The sequence below is a fragment of the Antedon bifida genome, chromosome 1 (assembly GCF_963402885.1).
Source record: "Antedon bifida chromosome 1, ecAntBifi1.1, whole genome shotgun sequence".
In the NCBI taxonomy this organism is placed as follows: Eukaryota; Metazoa; Echinodermata; class Crinoidea; order Comatulida; family Antedonidae; genus Antedon; species Antedon bifida.
In genome coordinates this window covers 25,299,191-25,316,856 of record NC_136226.1, presented here as the reverse complement: position 1 = coordinate 25,316,856, position 17,666 = coordinate 25,299,191, and the positions used below count along the sequence as shown (strand labels likewise).

General features: G+C 33.7%; 3 protein-coding genes across 4 annotated transcripts; 2 read left to right on the top strand and 1 right to left on the bottom strand.

Moving 5' to 3' along the window:
- Positions 1 to 3,310: 3,310 nt before the first annotated feature.
- On the bottom strand, positions 3,311 to 12,233 carry LOC144847497 (tRNA methyltransferase 10 homolog B-like). Of its 2 annotated transcripts, none has more exons than XM_078703896.1 (9): positions 9,617 to 9,631; positions 9,282 to 9,359; positions 8,844 to 8,888; positions 8,449 to 8,566; positions 8,069 to 8,199; positions 7,001 to 7,153; positions 5,476 to 5,554; positions 4,393 to 4,578; positions 3,311 to 4,160 (listed from the first exon to the last, which is right to left on the bottom strand). In XM_078703896.1, exons 2-9 carry the CDS (start codon positions 9,354 to 9,356, stop codon positions 4,051 to 4,053), a joined length of 897 nt encoding a protein of 298 aa, XP_078560022.1. In that variant the 5' UTR covers positions 9,357 to 9,359; positions 9,617 to 9,631; the 3' UTR covers positions 3,311 to 4,050. The 2 variants fall into 2 exon arrangements, with proteins under 2 accessions (XP_078560022.1, XP_078560030.1); XM_078703904.1 differs by lacking the exon at positions 9,617 to 9,631 and adding an exon at positions 12,212 to 12,233 and having other exon boundaries at positions 3,313 to 4,160; positions 8,844 to 8,878; positions 9,278 to 9,359.
- A 652-nt stretch (positions 12,234 to 12,885) lies between these two features.
- On the top strand, positions 12,886 to 13,941 carry LOC144851421 (uncharacterized). Its single transcript, XM_078708914.1, has one exon. It carries the CDS (start codon positions 12,898 to 12,900, stop codon positions 13,762 to 13,764), a length of 867 nt encoding a protein of 288 aa, XP_078565040.1. The 5' UTR covers positions 12,886 to 12,897; the 3' UTR covers positions 13,765 to 13,941.
- Positions 13,942 to 15,757: 1,816 nt separating this feature from the next.
- Positions 15,758 to 17,621, top strand: LOC144847348 (E3 ubiquitin-protein ligase TRIM33-like). The gene has a single exon (XM_078703648.1). The coding sequence runs from the start codon at positions 15,767 to 15,769 to the stop codon at positions 17,519 to 17,521; it is 1,755 nt and encodes a 584-aa protein (XP_078559774.1). The 5' UTR covers positions 15,758 to 15,766; the 3' UTR covers positions 17,522 to 17,621.
- The last annotated feature ends 45 nt before the right edge of the window (positions 17,622 to 17,666 follow it).

The window sequence follows — 17,666 nt, the reverse complement described above, 5'->3', positions numbered from 1 at the left end:
TTTTAAGATATTTTATTATTATACTTGTTTTAATAAATTTATTTTTTGTATCCTTATCTGAAATATATATGTATAAATGTCCTAAAATGTATTAGATTTATAGTTATAATAAAGATGATCTTCCAATAACGTATGTTTTTTATCCAAAAACAAAATAACATTGTTATATAATTACTTGAATTTACAAATTGTAATAGTTAATATAAACTATTTATCAAATTTCAGATAAGGGGTAATAGTTTTCCATTTTAAATAGAAACTATTGTAGTAATATAAGTTAGTAAATTTACACTTACAGAATCTCCATTATGGGATCTTTCGTTAGCAGCTGTTAGTAAAAAAATATATCATTCCATTTATTAACACTACTTAAAAAGACAAAGTACTATTATATATCTATATATCTCAATTATTTTCTACCAGTCATTCTCGTCTAATCAATCGAAAATGATGTTTTAACCATTGTTTCACTTATAAATTACAGTATTAAAAAACACAAAATAAGTGCATGTACTCAAACCCAAATACTAATTTACTTTTAATGATTTGAAAGAGTTTTGAATTTTAAAAGTTAAAGATCAACCTAAGTAAGTTTAACTGTACTGTATGTGTATGAAAGGAGAGCTTTAAATGACCTAAGTTTAACTGTACTGTATGAATTGGCCAGTATGTACTTTTTAACATTTAAACAATAGTACGAAAGGAGAGCTTGAAATGACCTAAGTAAGTTTAACTGTACTGTATGAATTGGCCAGTATGTACTTTTTAACATTTAAACAATAGTACGAAAGCAGAGCTTGAAATGACCTAAGTAAGTTTAACTGTACTGTATGAATTGGCCAGTATGTACTTTTTAACATTTAAACAATAGTACGAAAGGAGAGCTTGAAATGACCTAAGTAAGTTTAACTGTACTGTATGAATTGGCCAGTATGTACTTTTTAACATTTAAACAATAGTACGAAAGGAGAGCTTGAAATGACCTAAGTTTAACTGTACTGTATGAATTGGCCAGTATGTACTTTAACATTTAAACAATAGTACGAAAGGAGAACTTAAAATGACTTAAGTAAGTTTAACTGTACTGTATGAATTGGCCAGTATGTACTTTAACATTTAAACAATAGTACCAAAGGAGAGCTTGAAATGAGGTCTCAATAGCAAAATTATTGGACACTAAAATAATGAAATCAGGGAGGTTTCGAGCGACACCCTAGGAAGTAATTACGTCATGATATTTCATTGTGCGCATTGAAAATGCAAATGTTTAAATGGACAAAACTTAGGAAGTTTGTATGAAGTAGTTGCATTTATGCAATCTATTTTAGGAGTGTATGTGGTAAACACGGACAAAACCATCCTAGAACTGGGACCTACTCTGGAAATAGTTGAAAACACCTCTACCTCCAAAAAATCAACCTTACCTATCAGATCTGTATAATTATGCTGCATAAGAAAATGCCATAAAAGGTTGTATTCTGTTTAGAACATTTTTTAATATTTGAAAGAATAAGTTAAAAATGAAAATAATTGTATGAATATATTGTTATGTATGTTTGTATCTGCTTTGATTCAAATTCATCTAGGCATTTTATTTTGTACACTATATCGCATTTCTGTTAGCTTTGTAAAATGCTTTATTTTTTCTGACTGGCCAATCCCCGGCGACTTAAAGGGACTTTTTTCTTTGTATTTTTTTTTATTAGATAGTTTTATTAGATTCAATCATTCAAATTTAATGCTTGTAAATATTTATAAATTGAAATTCTTTAAATTCTTAATTTTTTTGTTATAAATTTAGGGACATTTATATTTAATGAGGAAGGGGGTATTGCAATTTATGTTACGTTGTTTAATATTGCTACAGATGTGTGTGTGTGTTCTCTTTGTCATTGTAAGTTTTGATTTTATTTCAAGAACGTTACAGGGTACCTTTAAGTCCTAACTCAAAATTGTTTATTTACTAAACATTCTTGCCAACTAACTAATGCACCAATGTGCATCAAGGGAATATGGCTGATAATTAGTTTCATGAATAATAAAGCTTGGTTCCCACTACATATGCAACGTAACGCAACCTACGCAACGTAAGAAAATGCCCTTCCAATAATTGTGTTTGCCCTCGTCTGCGTAAAAATCAAACATACGATGCTTGCAGCAATGTTGCGTCGTCGGTTCCAACTTGTGATTACGCAATACAGCACTTTGCGTCGATAGATTGCGTTCTAGTGGGACCCAAGCTTTATTAGTTAAAACCCTATATGCATATTTGAATATTTCATTACAATAATATAACAATAATTGGTATACTTAGTTTGATTTTTGTTAGTCTGGTACATTTTTATAAATGGTAAATTTTGAATGTACTGTATTATAATTTATATTAAATTGATTAAAATGTTAAAGATGTATTGTCCCTTTGACTAATTCCAAAAAAATAAAAAATAAAAGATTTCGAAAAAAAGGGGGTCATTTTGAAGTATCATAATAGTTTTTAACTTTCACCAAAAATCAATCAGAAAAAAAAAATCATTTAACTGAAATACAGACGTTTTTGACTTCCAGTCAAAGTTTTCAATCAAAACATATCTCATAATGCAACATGCTTGTTTGGCTACTCTGTATGCATAATCATAAAACTTTCTTGCGATCTGTGTGAAAACACCTTCTCAACTGTGACGAGTTGTAAACAATCCTAATTAGCATCATGCATAATGCATACTCATGGTTTGAAATCTTTGTTTACTTTCGCTCGGGACGATTTTCCAGACGAAATGTAATCAAATTAATTTACCTGTTAATTACGTAAACGTGTTGTTTTTGGATCGAATTTTCGACTTAAAGTGAATAAGTTTAATATTACTTTGATATGGCCAATTTAAACTTAGAATATTTTGACCTTCATTTTTTGTGTTTCAAGGGACAATACATCTTTAATAATTTAATCATAGATTAATTTATGCATTTATTACAGTAGTGCTTGTATATTATAGGCACACATACTGTATCAACTATCTCAGCTTCTAAGACTAAAAACAGTAAAGTTTTTAGCAGGAATTTTGAGAAAGCACTTTTAAAATATAGAATTATTTTATAATCTGGTGATGGGTGATTTGATTAAGAAAACAAACCAGTAATTATTACTATAATTATGATACATGAGAAGTTCTTTTTGCAGAACACGATTTAAAATAGTCTATGCATTTTACTGAATGTTATTTTTTTACAAGAAAGTTTCCAAATAATCTCATAAATACAGTATGTATTCAGTCTTTCTTATATATCAAACATGCAATGAAATAAACAAAACCTAAATTACATTGTTTTAGGTGTTTATTTTTGTTTTTTTTAAAATTTAGTAATTCACAATCATTTTGAAGGGCAATACCCTTTTCACATCTGCATAAATTGTTACAACTTGTAACAAGTTGTAACCAGGTTTGATCTCCAAAAAAAGCATATTTGCTTACTATTTGATGCTTACTATGATTGGTCAGTTTAATACTAGGGCAATACACTTTCGGAAAAATTGTCTTCACACTATGCAAACCTACTTTTTGCAGGTGTGAAAAGGGTATAAAACTTTTCTTTCACATTCTAGATTCCGTCTAAAACTGTCAGACCTCTGAATGTATTAAGTTTTGCGATTGAATTTATTTTCAGTATACACTACTTCAACACATAGTTGGATGTATGTGATCAACTGGGAAAAAAACCTTAAAAAGACACTATAATGCTTTAAAGTTATATTCAATTTATTACATATCTGGTTTTAAAACTGTGATGATCACACACATTATAAACTCAATATCTCATTTTAAGGGTCTTTCACACCTGTTCCAGCACGGTTCCAGTTCGGTGCCGGCAATTCAAAGCGAACGTCAACATTTTCATTTTTCATGCAGCTATACGGCAATCATTATGTGCGTAGCCGCATGAAAACGAAAATTGACGTTTGATTCGATTTTCCGGAACCATGGCGAAACAGGTGTGAAAGGCACTTTATGCATGTATATTTAAAAAACTATTCAGCAAATAAATGTGTCCCATTCAACCATCAGGTTTACATTTTGGAACAAACCCTTTTCTCTGCGGAACACCAGCTACCAACGCTTCGCTCCAGCTATCGCCATTGTAAACATTAAGAAGAATTTCAAATACTGGAAATCAAAATTGATAATTCATGTTACTGAATAAAAAAATAATAAAGCTCTCTCAAAACCGGACTCAAATAAAGCAAAAACTCAAAAGGAGAATATTACACTTGAAATACAAAACTTTCCAAAAATGTTAGAGTTGACTGCATTTAAAAAATTTGAAATTAAAATTATATTCTTATCTATAGTACTCCTGATTACTTTCCTAATAAAGATATTATAGGCTTTCCCTTACCTTGATTGACAGCTAATATTTTGTTATGTGAACTATTAGGGAGCCGCTGCATGTACTCATCTATTGGTAGTCGTGCTGTTGCTAGGTTACATTGTTTTGCATTATTCAATGTATGTTGTTTGATTGGATTCTCATCAACCAATCCACCAATCACATACACTTTACTTTCATCAAGAGTATCTAGAACTGTGAGAAGTAAAAGATAAAATAAATATGATTTTTACTGTAATCAGACCATTAATGTAAATCTCGAAAAATGTGGGATTCTTCTGGTACAGTTATGAGATCCATGGAGGTACAAATTTATACTATTAAAAGCCTATATCTTGTTATTCTAAGGGCATGTGGCGCAGAATGTTGGACGTTGGACTACTGATCGTAAGATTGTAGGTTTGAATCCAATGCTCGTAGCATTTCTTGTATCCTTAGGCAAGGCACTTACGTTAGATAAGTATTGAAATAATTATTACATGTTAGCATAATTAGTGTTTAATTTTATTGAAGTGTTTTACTTTTGTGTATTGCTTCTTTTCTTGTATATTGTTATTGTGACCAAATTAATGAATTATTGAACAAAGAACTATTTATAACCAGGTACAATCATATGACAAATAGTTTAATCATTGACCTGATGATGTTATCTAGGCCTACGATACAGTTTCAATAGTAGGCCTACACCCTGTTATCTAAAAATGGCAACCATTTACGTTAGAATATCATTACAGTATTGCGTTATATTATGTCTTTTACATGGCCTGTGTAGTTCAAACATGTTTATTCAAACGGATGCAGAAAATACGGCCAATTATATAAATGGATACGTGGATACAAATACAACTGCGATGATTACTGGTTGCAACATTATGGGAGTATGTTTCCAGATGTATTTGATCAAAAACCGGGGTAATAATGTGAAGCACTTAGCTTTGTGCATTACAGCAGGTGCTAAACAAGAACGACGTTTCATTATTATACTTTCAAATTATGAATGGAGCATACAAATTATCATCCTTTTTGGCACTATCAACATCAACATCTCTTCCCTCATCATTCCCATCATATTTACTCTCAATATTAGTGTACCTTTGTCAGAATCTGGACTGAGGTAAACAACTTCCTCCACTGAAAACATCTCTAATAGTGATTTGTCACTTCTTTCAATCTACAAAATAAAAACACAAAAATATTACATTAAAATCTTTACATATACAAACCATAAAAATGATGTCATATATAGTTTTCTAGATTTTATATTATATATTTAAATGGATAAACATGAAAAGAAGCTGCCCCAACCAAGATTCAAACATGGAATCTCTTTTTACAGCAAACTCCCCTGTCTACATTAAAGAGTTAATAATACAAGGTAAGTATATACAATTAATATAAGTTCTATTAATTGATTATAATTACGGGAATTTATTACAATGCCAGAAGTACACTGGCTTCGGGGCTTTCTCTTTATCGGGGATTCCGCATTGAACAAAAAAAATGTTGTCCATAGCTATAGTCAGGTGTGTTTACCGGCAGAAAAAGTATGATCATTTTTCTGATTGATAAGATAGGGCCCTATGGTAGTGTAATTTCCAGCCAACTAGGGTTGTCATTTAATTCATGAATTTTACGTGCGCAAGTACAGTACCATTTCCGGCCATCTAAGCCTCCACCATAAAAATATATATATAGTTTTATATATAAACACAAGAGGCAAAGAACATTAATTCTAAACCGCCCGGTGATATACTGAAATTTAATTAATTAATTTGAAACGATAAAGATGAGGAAATCTGTGAGAATGAGAAAAAGTCGCCCCAACCGAGACTCGAACTCGGACCGCCTGCTTGATATGCAGATGTCCTAACCATTAGACCACTGGGGCTTTCATGGTATTGTTCGAACTCGATTGGATAACGACTCTTTAACATTCTCGGCGTGGTACGGCGGAACAGCACTAGTCCTCAGTTGTACGCACGCGCAACAGAGATCAAATTGATACGCCCTCATCTTTCAGTATTTTTATTCACGAGGCGGGATCTCCGAAGAGATACTTATATATAGTTTTATATATGTTGTACATTTGCTAATTAGCATACTATTGTTCACATAAACAGTTTGCCTTATAACTTCATTATAGCTTTTTGTATTCACTTGTGACTATCATTCAGAGCCAAGCACCTGAAGATTGAGTTCATACTCATGAAACAGCCTGTAGTGCAATAAAATGTTCAGTTGGTAATTTACTAGCGTCTTTATCATTTATTTATATTTGGCTCTACATTTTGTATCGAGCACTGTCGCTTTCATGATCTGCGTTAAATTTACCACAAATTATATATAGTTTTATATATTCTATATTATATATACTTTGAAAGGATAATAAATGGGAAATCTGAGAGTGAGAGAAAGCTGCCCAAAAGATTCGAACTCGGAACCTTCTGCTTGGTCTGCATATATCCCAACCATTATGCCATATTCACCAATCACACTTAAGTTAGACATTTCCCTTAAATCTTAAGTGTTTCCCTTAAATCAAGAAAAAATTAAAGGTTTCACTTAAGTGAAGCTTGATATCATTATAGATATCCAAATGCTATACGTATGTACTTACCAAGTAATTGTTAAATCCTTCATTTTTTTGGACACAGGCTTTATGAATATCACTATCAGGTGCTAAGTTTGCTAGCATTAAATGCACAGGTTTTCCTGCTTTCTTATTTGCACCATATACCCGGCCAACCTGCTGTGCTAGTTTACCGATTTCCTATTCCAAAAAAAAATTAAATATTGAATTTTAATCTATGTTTTCAGAATACAACATAATATACATGAATTTGCAAAGAAATGTATTAGATATGGTTTTGACAAATAATACCAGGTTTTGATACTTTATGTGAAAACATGCTTATATAAAGAACTATTTTTTTTTTTTTTATTACACAGAGGCGCCTTACAAGATGGAACCACCTTAGCTTCAAGGCGCCTCAGATTAACAAATACAACATTTTAAAACAAAAAACTAACAGAAACATCAATAAAATCTTCCAGAATTAACAAGAAATTGTTGTACATAATAAAACAATAAAGCATTTTCACAATTCAAAAGAAGATCGGAACCAAAAATAAAAATTTCACTTAAAAATTATATGTTAAAGAAAAATCCTTGGCCAAGATATCCTCAATAATTGAGTTAGTGCTTACAAGTAGAATATCTCTTTGTGTATTATAATAAACTATTTATTATTTATAACTGTTATATTTGTAACAATTAAAATCTTCTTGTTTGGGTGCATGCTATTTTCTTGAAATGATTGCATCATTGCCAAATTATTCTACATGAAATTTTTCTTCTTTTTTGTTAATATTTATGTTATAAAAGACTTTAATGACAGGGTGTGACTTCCCGTGTTTGTGGCAATTGTTTGGCCCTAATGGGAGTCTTCCTGATCCATTCTTAGTATTATTCTCAGTATTACTGATATTTGTTTCTATTGGATCAAATAAACATTCTTCTTCCATTAAAATATAAATAGAGTACAGTATACTGAAAATGATCTTCTCTCATAATAAGAATTATTAAAAAATTCAATATTTACAAGCACAATTTAGAAACAATTGAAACTAACATATTTTATTCATATCTGAGTTTAGGTTTCAAATGATCTTAATGTTTGCTTACCTTTGAACTCATTACACTTGACATGCTAAGGTCAATGCAGACTCTCTGTCCACCAACCAAAGCATCTTTCAATTTTTTTCTCTTTTGTTGCAACTCTTCCTGCTTTGATAATCTCTGAACTGATTCTTGGCCTATTAACAAATATAAAGATCTATGAAAATATGGCAATAACACATTTGCACAGCACTACCACCCCAGCTACAATGCACCAACATTATTTCAACTACTGTATAAACACTGACAAAACTACTAACGTCACTGCAGCAACTATCAACATCTCTGCAGCAACTTTCAACATCTCTGCAGCAACTATCAACATCTCTGCAGCAACTTTCAACATCTCTGCAGCAACAACAAACACTGCTATTTAACTCACCTACCTTCAGTTTGCCTTAACTGCCGTAACCGTTCTCTTCTAGCTTTTCTTTTCTCAGCACGCACAGCCTGTTTTCGAAAGAGGTACTGCTTGTGATTTTCTTCTTTTTTAAGATATTTCTTCTATAAATTGCAAAAACTGTCATCATAATAAATTTACTTCATATCAAACTAAACATTAGGGCTTGGATTAGTTTCTGTAGAACGAAGTAGAAGATATACACTGATCCCATCTTTTATTGTGAAATTTTACACAATTCAAACATGAACGCATTAACTATCTTAAACCTCCTTCATTTAATATTAAATAAAATATTTACAAACATTTTGCTAAGGGCTGAAACATCAAAGTCTCCAGTTATTTGGATCAGTTCAATTTCAACCTCACAACTCCACTTACCGATTTTGAGACAGTTTGGGAACTCTCTTCTTCTTCTTCTTCTTCCTAGTTTTAATATGAAAAAAAACAAGGTAATATAACAGATTGCAGTGGTCCGCTTTGTTTCCTTGTTGTTTGTGTTTCATTTTCAGTATGTGTCCATAAACTGATTGAAATGACCTAGATTACTCTAGAAATCTAAAGCTTTTCATGGATCCTGTCCAAGGCCGGCAGTAGACGGCCCACTGGCCACCAGCCTATCGTTTCTCTCTAAGATGCAAAAATACTCCATTACTACTTGATTTTAGTGCTGGATGCGTACCTCTGTATTGAACTAAACAATGGTTTCATTTTTAACAACTAAAATAATAAATAAACTGAATTGTTGATGCATGAAATTAATAGCCTATTACTTAACTAGTTAGTTGGTCAGCGAACTAGTTGGTCAGGGAAACTCACCTCTCTTTGTTTTCTTGAAACCTCATGATCCTGCAGGTCATGGTGCTGGGTGTTTTTATTATTGTTTACACTCATTCTCTAAAAAAGTAAAAGGCCCCTATTAATAATTTAATCATGAATATTTCTAGCCTTGATATATGGCACACACCGGTCCTACTAGGCCTACATACACAGGTTCGGTACTGTAAGCTGGTAGGGGAACGATTTGCTCCAAAGTGGGCCGAATCGTCCAGATATCATGATCGACAGCTGGCTCGTGGAAGCTCTAGGCCTATTTATTGTACTTGTAGTAGGCCTATGCCTAGCTTAACTTTAGTTTAAGGCTAGTAGTTAACCTAAGCGCATTTTAGTTAGGTCTAATTTCTGCTTCTAAACCTTGATCGGATCAGGTGCCGTTTTCGGCCACCTTGACTTGTATGGGCTATACCATTATAAAAAGATGGGGAAATAGGGGTGTCCCATTTATTAATTGAGTGATGCTAATGTGTTAAAATACTGCTGCTTTTGTTCTTTTGTTTAGTGCATTATGTTTCAGCAACAAAGGGAAAACAACTACGCCCTGCATGCTGCAGAATTAATTTCAGTTTTCAAGTTAAAACAGTATATTATTATGGCTCTTTATTTCTATATAATTTTTAGGTATCCTTCCCTAATATATTAGGTGGTTTCCCTAAGGTGGATATTGAATAATTGTTACGGATTTATAGATACAGAAAGTATATAAAGAAAGAGTTTATTCCAGTTACAAATAAAAAATATAATTTACCTAACGATAACACAGTAGTAGATGACAGTAGTACATTTAATAAGATCTTTAAAAAATCAGGAAATATTTATAACAGAGTATGATACACACACAAGACAAAAAAAAAAGATCTATCACATACTGATTATTAGGTAATCAGTAAAACAAATAAACATTATAATTATGAATCTTTACCATTTTGTTCCCAGAAAACACAGCGTTTGACATTGCGTGTTTTTAGGTTTGGTTTTTCTAAAACGTTTTAAACACGTTTTTAAACGTTTCTGTGTAGAAATACGTGTTCTAATTGAACAACGTTTGCATCAAAACGTTATAATAGCGAATGCAAACGGAGCTGATAATGTCGCCATGAAGAGGATGATTAGTGTCTTCCAATATAGCATGGAATACATCTGCTAGCCCAATATACAATATGCCCAAATAGAACATCACTGATTAGTAAAACATAAACATTCTATAGTACAAATATCCTGCTTTACCCCAAAGAACCGAGTTTCCTCAAGCAGTACAGCCTTAATTGTATTTAACTTCTTAACTAATGTCCACTCATTTAAGTTTTAGTCAAACACTACTGCCAGATACTTATGTTTAGTTCAAGAAAATTGTTGCCATAATCGGTATGAATCGAATAATCTCAGATACAGAGAATAATCGTTGTTTTAAGTCCAACTATAGCCGAGTCGTCGTAAAATAAAAATACATATAATTAGGCATATGTCGTCAATGAATCTGCTACCATTTTGTTTCTGTATCTACAATCGTTTCGTTTCTGTCAATGAATCTTCAATTGTGCTTGTCTACTGATGCCAGGTTCTTGGGTTCAAATCCATGTTGTTGGGATTTATCCCTTGCAAATAAAAATATGATAGGATTGGGCCGATTAGAATGCATTTGCCAACATTCTTTTACATATTTCACAACATTATAGAGTGTAGGTAATTTAACCGATTGTAATGTAGTATTTATTAGGATATTTTAATATCGATTGTACTGTAGTATTTAGTATCGATGTTTTAATTCAGATTGTACTGTAGTTTTTAATATGTTTTGATTCTGATTGTACTGTAGTTTTTAATATGTTTTGATTCTGATTGTACTGTAGTATTTAGTTGTATTGTAGTTTAACATGTTTTAATTCCGATTGTATTGTAGTATTTAAGATTTTCTAATTTCAAATCCGATTGTACTAAAATTGAAAGTGTTTAAATCCAGATAGGAATAACATAGGCCTAGTATGCTTTAATTTTGATTATACTGTAGTGTTTAGTTTAGTTTTTATATATAATAAGTAAGTATACCTTATATAGCTATATATATTTATTTTTTCATTTATTTATTTATTTATTCATAGGAATCACCTTTATATCAGTGTCACACATTTATCAGTTAATGGTGCATCCAATTTACAGACAAAATTACAAATAACATAAGCCACAAAGTTCTAAATACTAATACATAACATCAAAACAAAATGTAAACTAATTAATTAATTAGATCTGTATGAAAATACATAATACGTAAATTGTACAATATATATAACTACAAAAATAAAAACAGAACAACAAAAATACAGGATAGGCCTAATAAATAAATAAAACTTACAGATACATCCTCATAGAGATGTCTGTAGCTTGTTTACTATATTAATCAATTAGTTGAGAGAGGTAATGCTGATAAAATTGTAGATCTAGTAACCCATGCTTTCATTAAATATTTTTTACAATAAAAATCAAAGATTTTTCCTAATTTTTCATTTTCAGTGAATAAATTGTCTAGCATAAAGTGGTGTTTTAATTCCCGAGATCCACAATTAAAATTATCCCAGTACATACTTAATTATTGTCTAACAGAGTTTAATGAAGGACATTTAAATAAAAAATGGTTTACTGTTTCTTTTTTTTTCTAATTATATAGTAATATTGTTACAAAATCTTGGCATTCCCTAACACAGTACCTAATAATAACATGCATTGCTAGTTTTTGATGTTTTGTATTGTTCCTTGTAGTTTGTACTGTAGGTTACATAACAGAACAATTGTATTGTCTTCCCATTCAATAGACACCCTTCTCTACATAAAACATAATACACCACACCCCTATCATAATAATGGTATAGTCCATATAAGTCGAGGTGGCCGAAAACGGCACCTGATCCAAGGCCTACCTAGCCTAGCACCACTACTACATAAAGTCGGACTCTAGCCTAGGTTTTTTTAACAAATCACATGTCAAATTTTACCACACCGCCCTCATGTCAAGTTTTATTCGCACCAAAGATCTTATATTTTCGGTGGCTGATTTCCGCCAAAGAAATATAACGCCCTAATTAGGGCGTTATAACGCCGTATTATGGCGTTATAACGCCGTATTAGGGCCGTATTATACGAACGCCCGTATTCTTAAACCGGACTTCAGTCGTAGTTCGAGCTAAAACTTTAAAAATGACGTCATTTTAATTCATAAACCGAACTTCAACTAAATCGGCGACTAAATCAGGCCATGGATTAATCCATGGTTAATGCTATCCACGCTGTCCCTGTCGGGATATAAAAACAACATAGGCCTAAATCTTTAAGAAGACTAAGAACACTTCTTGTTCGTCGTTATACAATACCAATGTAAAATAATGTATGGAAAACCTTGAGCAGCCTGACCGGCCTTTACCTCAGATTTACGAAACACCTTTTCCTGACGACGGACACTTACAAACAACCTTAACATAACACCACGGATTAACAAAATACAAAATGTTGGATTATGGTATTAAAAAAAAGGAAATCTAACAGGACATAAGTTTATTATAAATACGGCGATTGTTTCTGAGATGAAAACTATCATCATTTAGTCACAATGAAGGTGTGGGTAGGTTTCTACATACTGCTTCTTATCGTCAACGGGATTCAGTCCTGTAAAGAGAGATGCGACACAAGTTTGAACGTCAATCTTTCTGGTACGGACGACTCACAATGTGCATACGTGTTTTCGATTCCCGCTAAAGTTAACGGAAAATGCCCTCCATTGAAAGGGGCCGTAAAACAACTCTGCGATAAATACGATTCGAAAGACACACTGGCCAAACACCTGATTGGATACTACCCGTTTGACGGGGATTCCCTAGACTACTCTGGAAATGAACGAAATGGTGCCATAACCGGAGGATTGTCGTACGATAACGGAGTAAAAGGCAACGCTGGTAAATTCGACGGAAGCACTAAAGTTGATGTAGAAGACTTTCGTAATTTCAACTTCGGATCGAAGTTTTCTGTCAGCGCATGGTTCCAACGAACAACTACAACCGACTACCAAGGTATTGTCAACAATGGGTATTACAGTATAGGCAGCTGGGAGATTCGAATGGGCAGAGAATTTTCTGGACAAATGCTTGGTGGAGGAATCATAACCAGTGATAGTTCCACAGCGTGGGATTATATCAATCTTATAGCCGCCACGAATACATGGCATCATGTTGTTATGACATATGATGGACAATTACTTTCGTTCTATCTTGATGGTGAAAAACAAGTTGGTGATGAAGACTGCTGTAGTGGAACCATTTTGGTGAGGAACAATCCGGTAACGATTGGACAATCAGGCGTAGGTTTAACCCGCGAGTACTTTGTTGGACTTATTGATGAAGTGAAGCTCTTCGATATATCTTTAACCGCTGACCAAGTGGATGCTCTCTATAAGGACAATAACATTGGTTTACCTCAATAGATGTTTTTCCTGCCTAATACTAAAATCATTAAAACTGATTTGTTTATTAATACCACTTTGTTTACAACTTTAACAGAATAAGTAGCATTATTATTAACTCCGGTAAGAATTTTTGCATGTGTATTCCTTCATAGTTAACGAAATCAACTTTTCTGACGAAACAAAATCCTGTAAAATGAAACGTTTATTTTTTGCTACTTTTTGTTACATGCAAACTATAACAAAGCAACCACTGATTTATCGTTATTAATTTCTCGATTCTATATTGTTTAATCAGGGAAGAGAGAATTAATTTCAATTTCACTCTTTCCCTCATTCAATCAAATGCTCTTTTAAAGTTACTAATAACTAATTTGTACTAATAAAAGATAATGATGTGCAAACAAAAAAATATACAATATATTTTGTAGTCGTTATGAGACGTATGAGACATCGTTAATTGACGCTCCATAATGAAAGCGCGTGATTGGCGGATTAAGTGCATATTAAAACGCTTGAGACTACAATGCCGACGTGCCTAGAAAAGCGCACGAGACAAGTTACGTAACTTACCAATATAAAACGCATGGGACACAATGTTGACGTGTCAAGATAGACGTTTATCTCTTTATTCCATTACTTACGAACGAAATTTCCGACCTCAGAACGACGGAAAGTAGGCATATAGTGCCGATTATTAGATCTCGACCCATGACGACACAATGACTCACTACAAAAACTAAACTAGTTTCTACGTGCACGAATTGTTCTTAAAATATTCAAGTTAAATTATTGTTTATTATAAATATATTTTAGTTAGGACTGCTGACTCTTAGTTATAGCAATCTTATTTAATTTAGCAGTCCCTGACCAATTCATCTCTGTATATTTTATATTATGGTTTGTTGGTCAAATAAATAAATGAAATGAAAGGCCTTAAAAGTAAAAGCGAGCGCAGCTTTTGTGAATTGGTAGCGTTCTTTCATTATTGCATTTTACGCAATCCTTTTCCAGCCCGCTGTGTACTGCAGTCGGCTCTGTCAACCTGATTCGGGTCTGTTAATTCCTTCGACATCGGCTTCTTAAACGTAAAAGACGCACTTTAGGTCGGACAAAAAAAACCAACATAAATCTTTATTATATACCGATTAACAAATTCAGTACATTGGATTATTATGGTAATCTATATTTTTCAAACAGAAAATACATTATAGTTCTGTTCTCGAACCCTTACTAAAGGCGCATGATACGGTTATACCGATGTGCCATATAAAATCGCATGAGAATGCAATGTGGACGTACCCATATAAAATCGCATGCGACACAAGGCCGACGTCCCATTATAAAATCGCATGCGACACAACGCCGACGTCCCATTATAAAATCGCATGCGACACAACGCCGACGTCCCATTATAAAATCGCATGCGACACAAGGCCGACGTCCCATTATAAAATCGCATGCGACACAAGGCCGACGTCCCATTATAAAATCGCATGCGACACAACGCTGACGTCCCATTATAAAATCGCATGCGACACAAGGCCGACGTCCCATTATAAAATCGCATGCGACACAACGCCGACGTACCATACACAATCGCATGCGACACAAGGCCGACGTACCATACAAAATCGCATGCGACACAAGTCCGACGTCCCATACAAAATCGCATGCGACACAAGTCCGACGTCCCATTATAAAATCGCATGCGACACAACGCTGACGTACCATACAAAATCGCATGCGACACAAGTCCGATGTCCCATTATATGCGACGCACGATATGTATAGTAAAACAGCTCTTCACAACAACATCTGTTGTTTATTGATCAATTCATACATTACAGCATTCTTTATAAATGGGACTAATACAGCTTTTTATTGATTTTATAATTACCGCTAATGGATTCACCACATCGATGTATACTATTGAAATTTAAACGTCGGATTATTTAGTATAGTTCACTCAAAATTGAGTAATAACAGTTTTAAAATGACTTCCGAACGTTCAGACGAATATATGCGACTCATCGTGTGTCAGCTCTGTAAAGATGTTTATAACGTGCCGAAACTTTTAAATTGTCTTCATAGCTTTTGTGAACAATGCTTGCCATTAACGGATACAAATGAGGTGATTTGTAATATTTGTAATCTGTCTACACCTGTCCCGGATGGTACTGGAAAACTTAAAACAAACAATTTTCTCTTGAAGTTGTCTGGAAAGATTGCTAATTTCAGCAAATCAATTTTAAGCGATAACCCAATAGTTTGCACGAGTTGTGACAGCGAAGAAGCATTCTTCTGCTGTAATGAGTGCGATGACTTTTTCTGCGACGACTGCAGACACGCCCATTCTAAGGTCAGATTGACGCGTAGTCATTTCATCTTTAGCGTCAGTGATATAAAGAACGGCCTGTTTGATATAAGGCATGTTGCAAGAACACTGTTAGAAGAGTGTCCTAGACATACTGGTGAGGAAATCCGGTTCTTTTGCAAGACGTGTGGTTATCTCATATGCCGTGACTGCTTATTATGCGATAACCATCTGAAAGGAGACCACGAGTGCATCTCTGTGAGGGATGTTGTGAGTTCTTCTAAAAATGAACTCGATGAGGCACTGGCGACTGTTCATCAGAAGAAAAAAGAATTAGTAACAGCTTCTGAGGCAATAGAGAGTCTATTAGATGACATCGAAAGTGCCGTTTCTGAAGAAGAAAGTAGAGTAAATTTAAACGCAATACAACGTATTAGAACCATCGAAGAGGAGCGAGAACGGAAGTTGAAGTTCATTAGGTCGAAGAAAAACGACAATGTAAAAGATCTTTCTACTATTCTTGAACAAATCGACATTGGTTTAAGAAATATTACAGACATTACGTCCTTTTCGAGCAACCTCGTTGAATTTGGTCAAGTTACTGATATTCTGGTTTTTAAGAATCAGGTTATTACACATGCTAATACGATAGCTTTATTAGTAAGTGTACCAACGATTCCATCTTATGACAATAACATCACTTTACCAGAGGTTAAACAGGAGTCGTTTGAAAAGATAGATAAAGCGACACAGATTACGTCGATAGTGGAAGCAAAGGCGAAAGGAGAGGTTCAATCCATTGGCACTTCCACAGATGATTTAGAGGTGATTTGTGAGTTTGAAGACAAAACGAAAAACGAAACGCCAGAAACAAACGGTGATGACGAAGATAAAGAAGTTACTATCATCGAGGACAACATGTGCGACACGATACGACAATTTGTATTTGATATCATAACTAAAACATTTATCGAACACAAAAAGTATTCTGCTGATGTCATGTCGTCAATCAAACGTGTTCTGGAAAATAAGTTTGGACCTTCTTGGCATATACTTACCGGCAAAGCATTCGCTTGGAACATAGCACCGTTGAATTTAGATTACGCAGTACTTGCGGCAGGGGACCAACGTGTCACCGTGTTCTGTTCCGGTTCTGCCAACGTTCCCAGGCAAACACTGGATCAAAAGGCTGTCATCGTTGAAACAGACATGGCTGAGACTATGAAACGAGACGTAGTGCGCTTCTCGAAGCAGGCCATGTCCAGGTATCCGAACCGTTCCGACATTGCCAAAAACGTTGCTGACGTCTTTCGTAGAAAATATGGAGGAAAGTGGCAGTGTTTTGTTTTGGGTAAAGGCTCTATGGTCGGGTTCTCTAAATTACTAACTGCTACAAATAGTTGTATATATATTACGATTGGTCCAGAGGTTGTGCTTCTTCTAAAGCTGTCCAGTAGATGAAGAGACAGCTGTATCATGAATAACCAATTGCATTTTGTTTTTAAGCAAGCCTGCAGAAAAACAGGCGGAGGAAAAACATATAATGAGAAGGTTGTGGGATTAAAGTAGGGTTAGAAATAGGGGCAAGAAAATCCTGTGAAACATT

What these genes read in the sequence shown, in the direction of transcription:
- LOC144847497 (XM_078703896.1), bottom strand. Translation starts at nt 9,356, where the DNA reads ATGAGTGTAAACAATAATAAAAACACCCAGCACCATGACCTGCAGGAT. An exon ending in CAAGTGTAATGAGTTCAAAG is followed by an intron (nt 7,154 to 8,068) that starts GTAAGCAAACAT and finishes TTTTTGGAATAG; the next exon opens with GAAATCGGTAAACTAGCACA. An exon ending in AAGGATTTAACAATTACTTG is followed by an intron (nt 5,555 to 7,000) that starts GTAAGTACATAC and finishes TTTATTTTGTAG; the next exon opens with ATTGAAAGAAGTGACAAATC.
- LOC144851421 (XM_078708914.1), top strand. Translation starts at nt 12,898, where the DNA reads ATGAAGGTGTGGGTAGGTTTCTACATACTGCTTCTTATCGTCAACGGG.
- LOC144847348 (XM_078703648.1), top strand. Translation starts at nt 15,767, where the DNA reads ATGCGACTCATCGTGTGTCAGCTCTGTAAAGATGTTTATAACGTGCCG.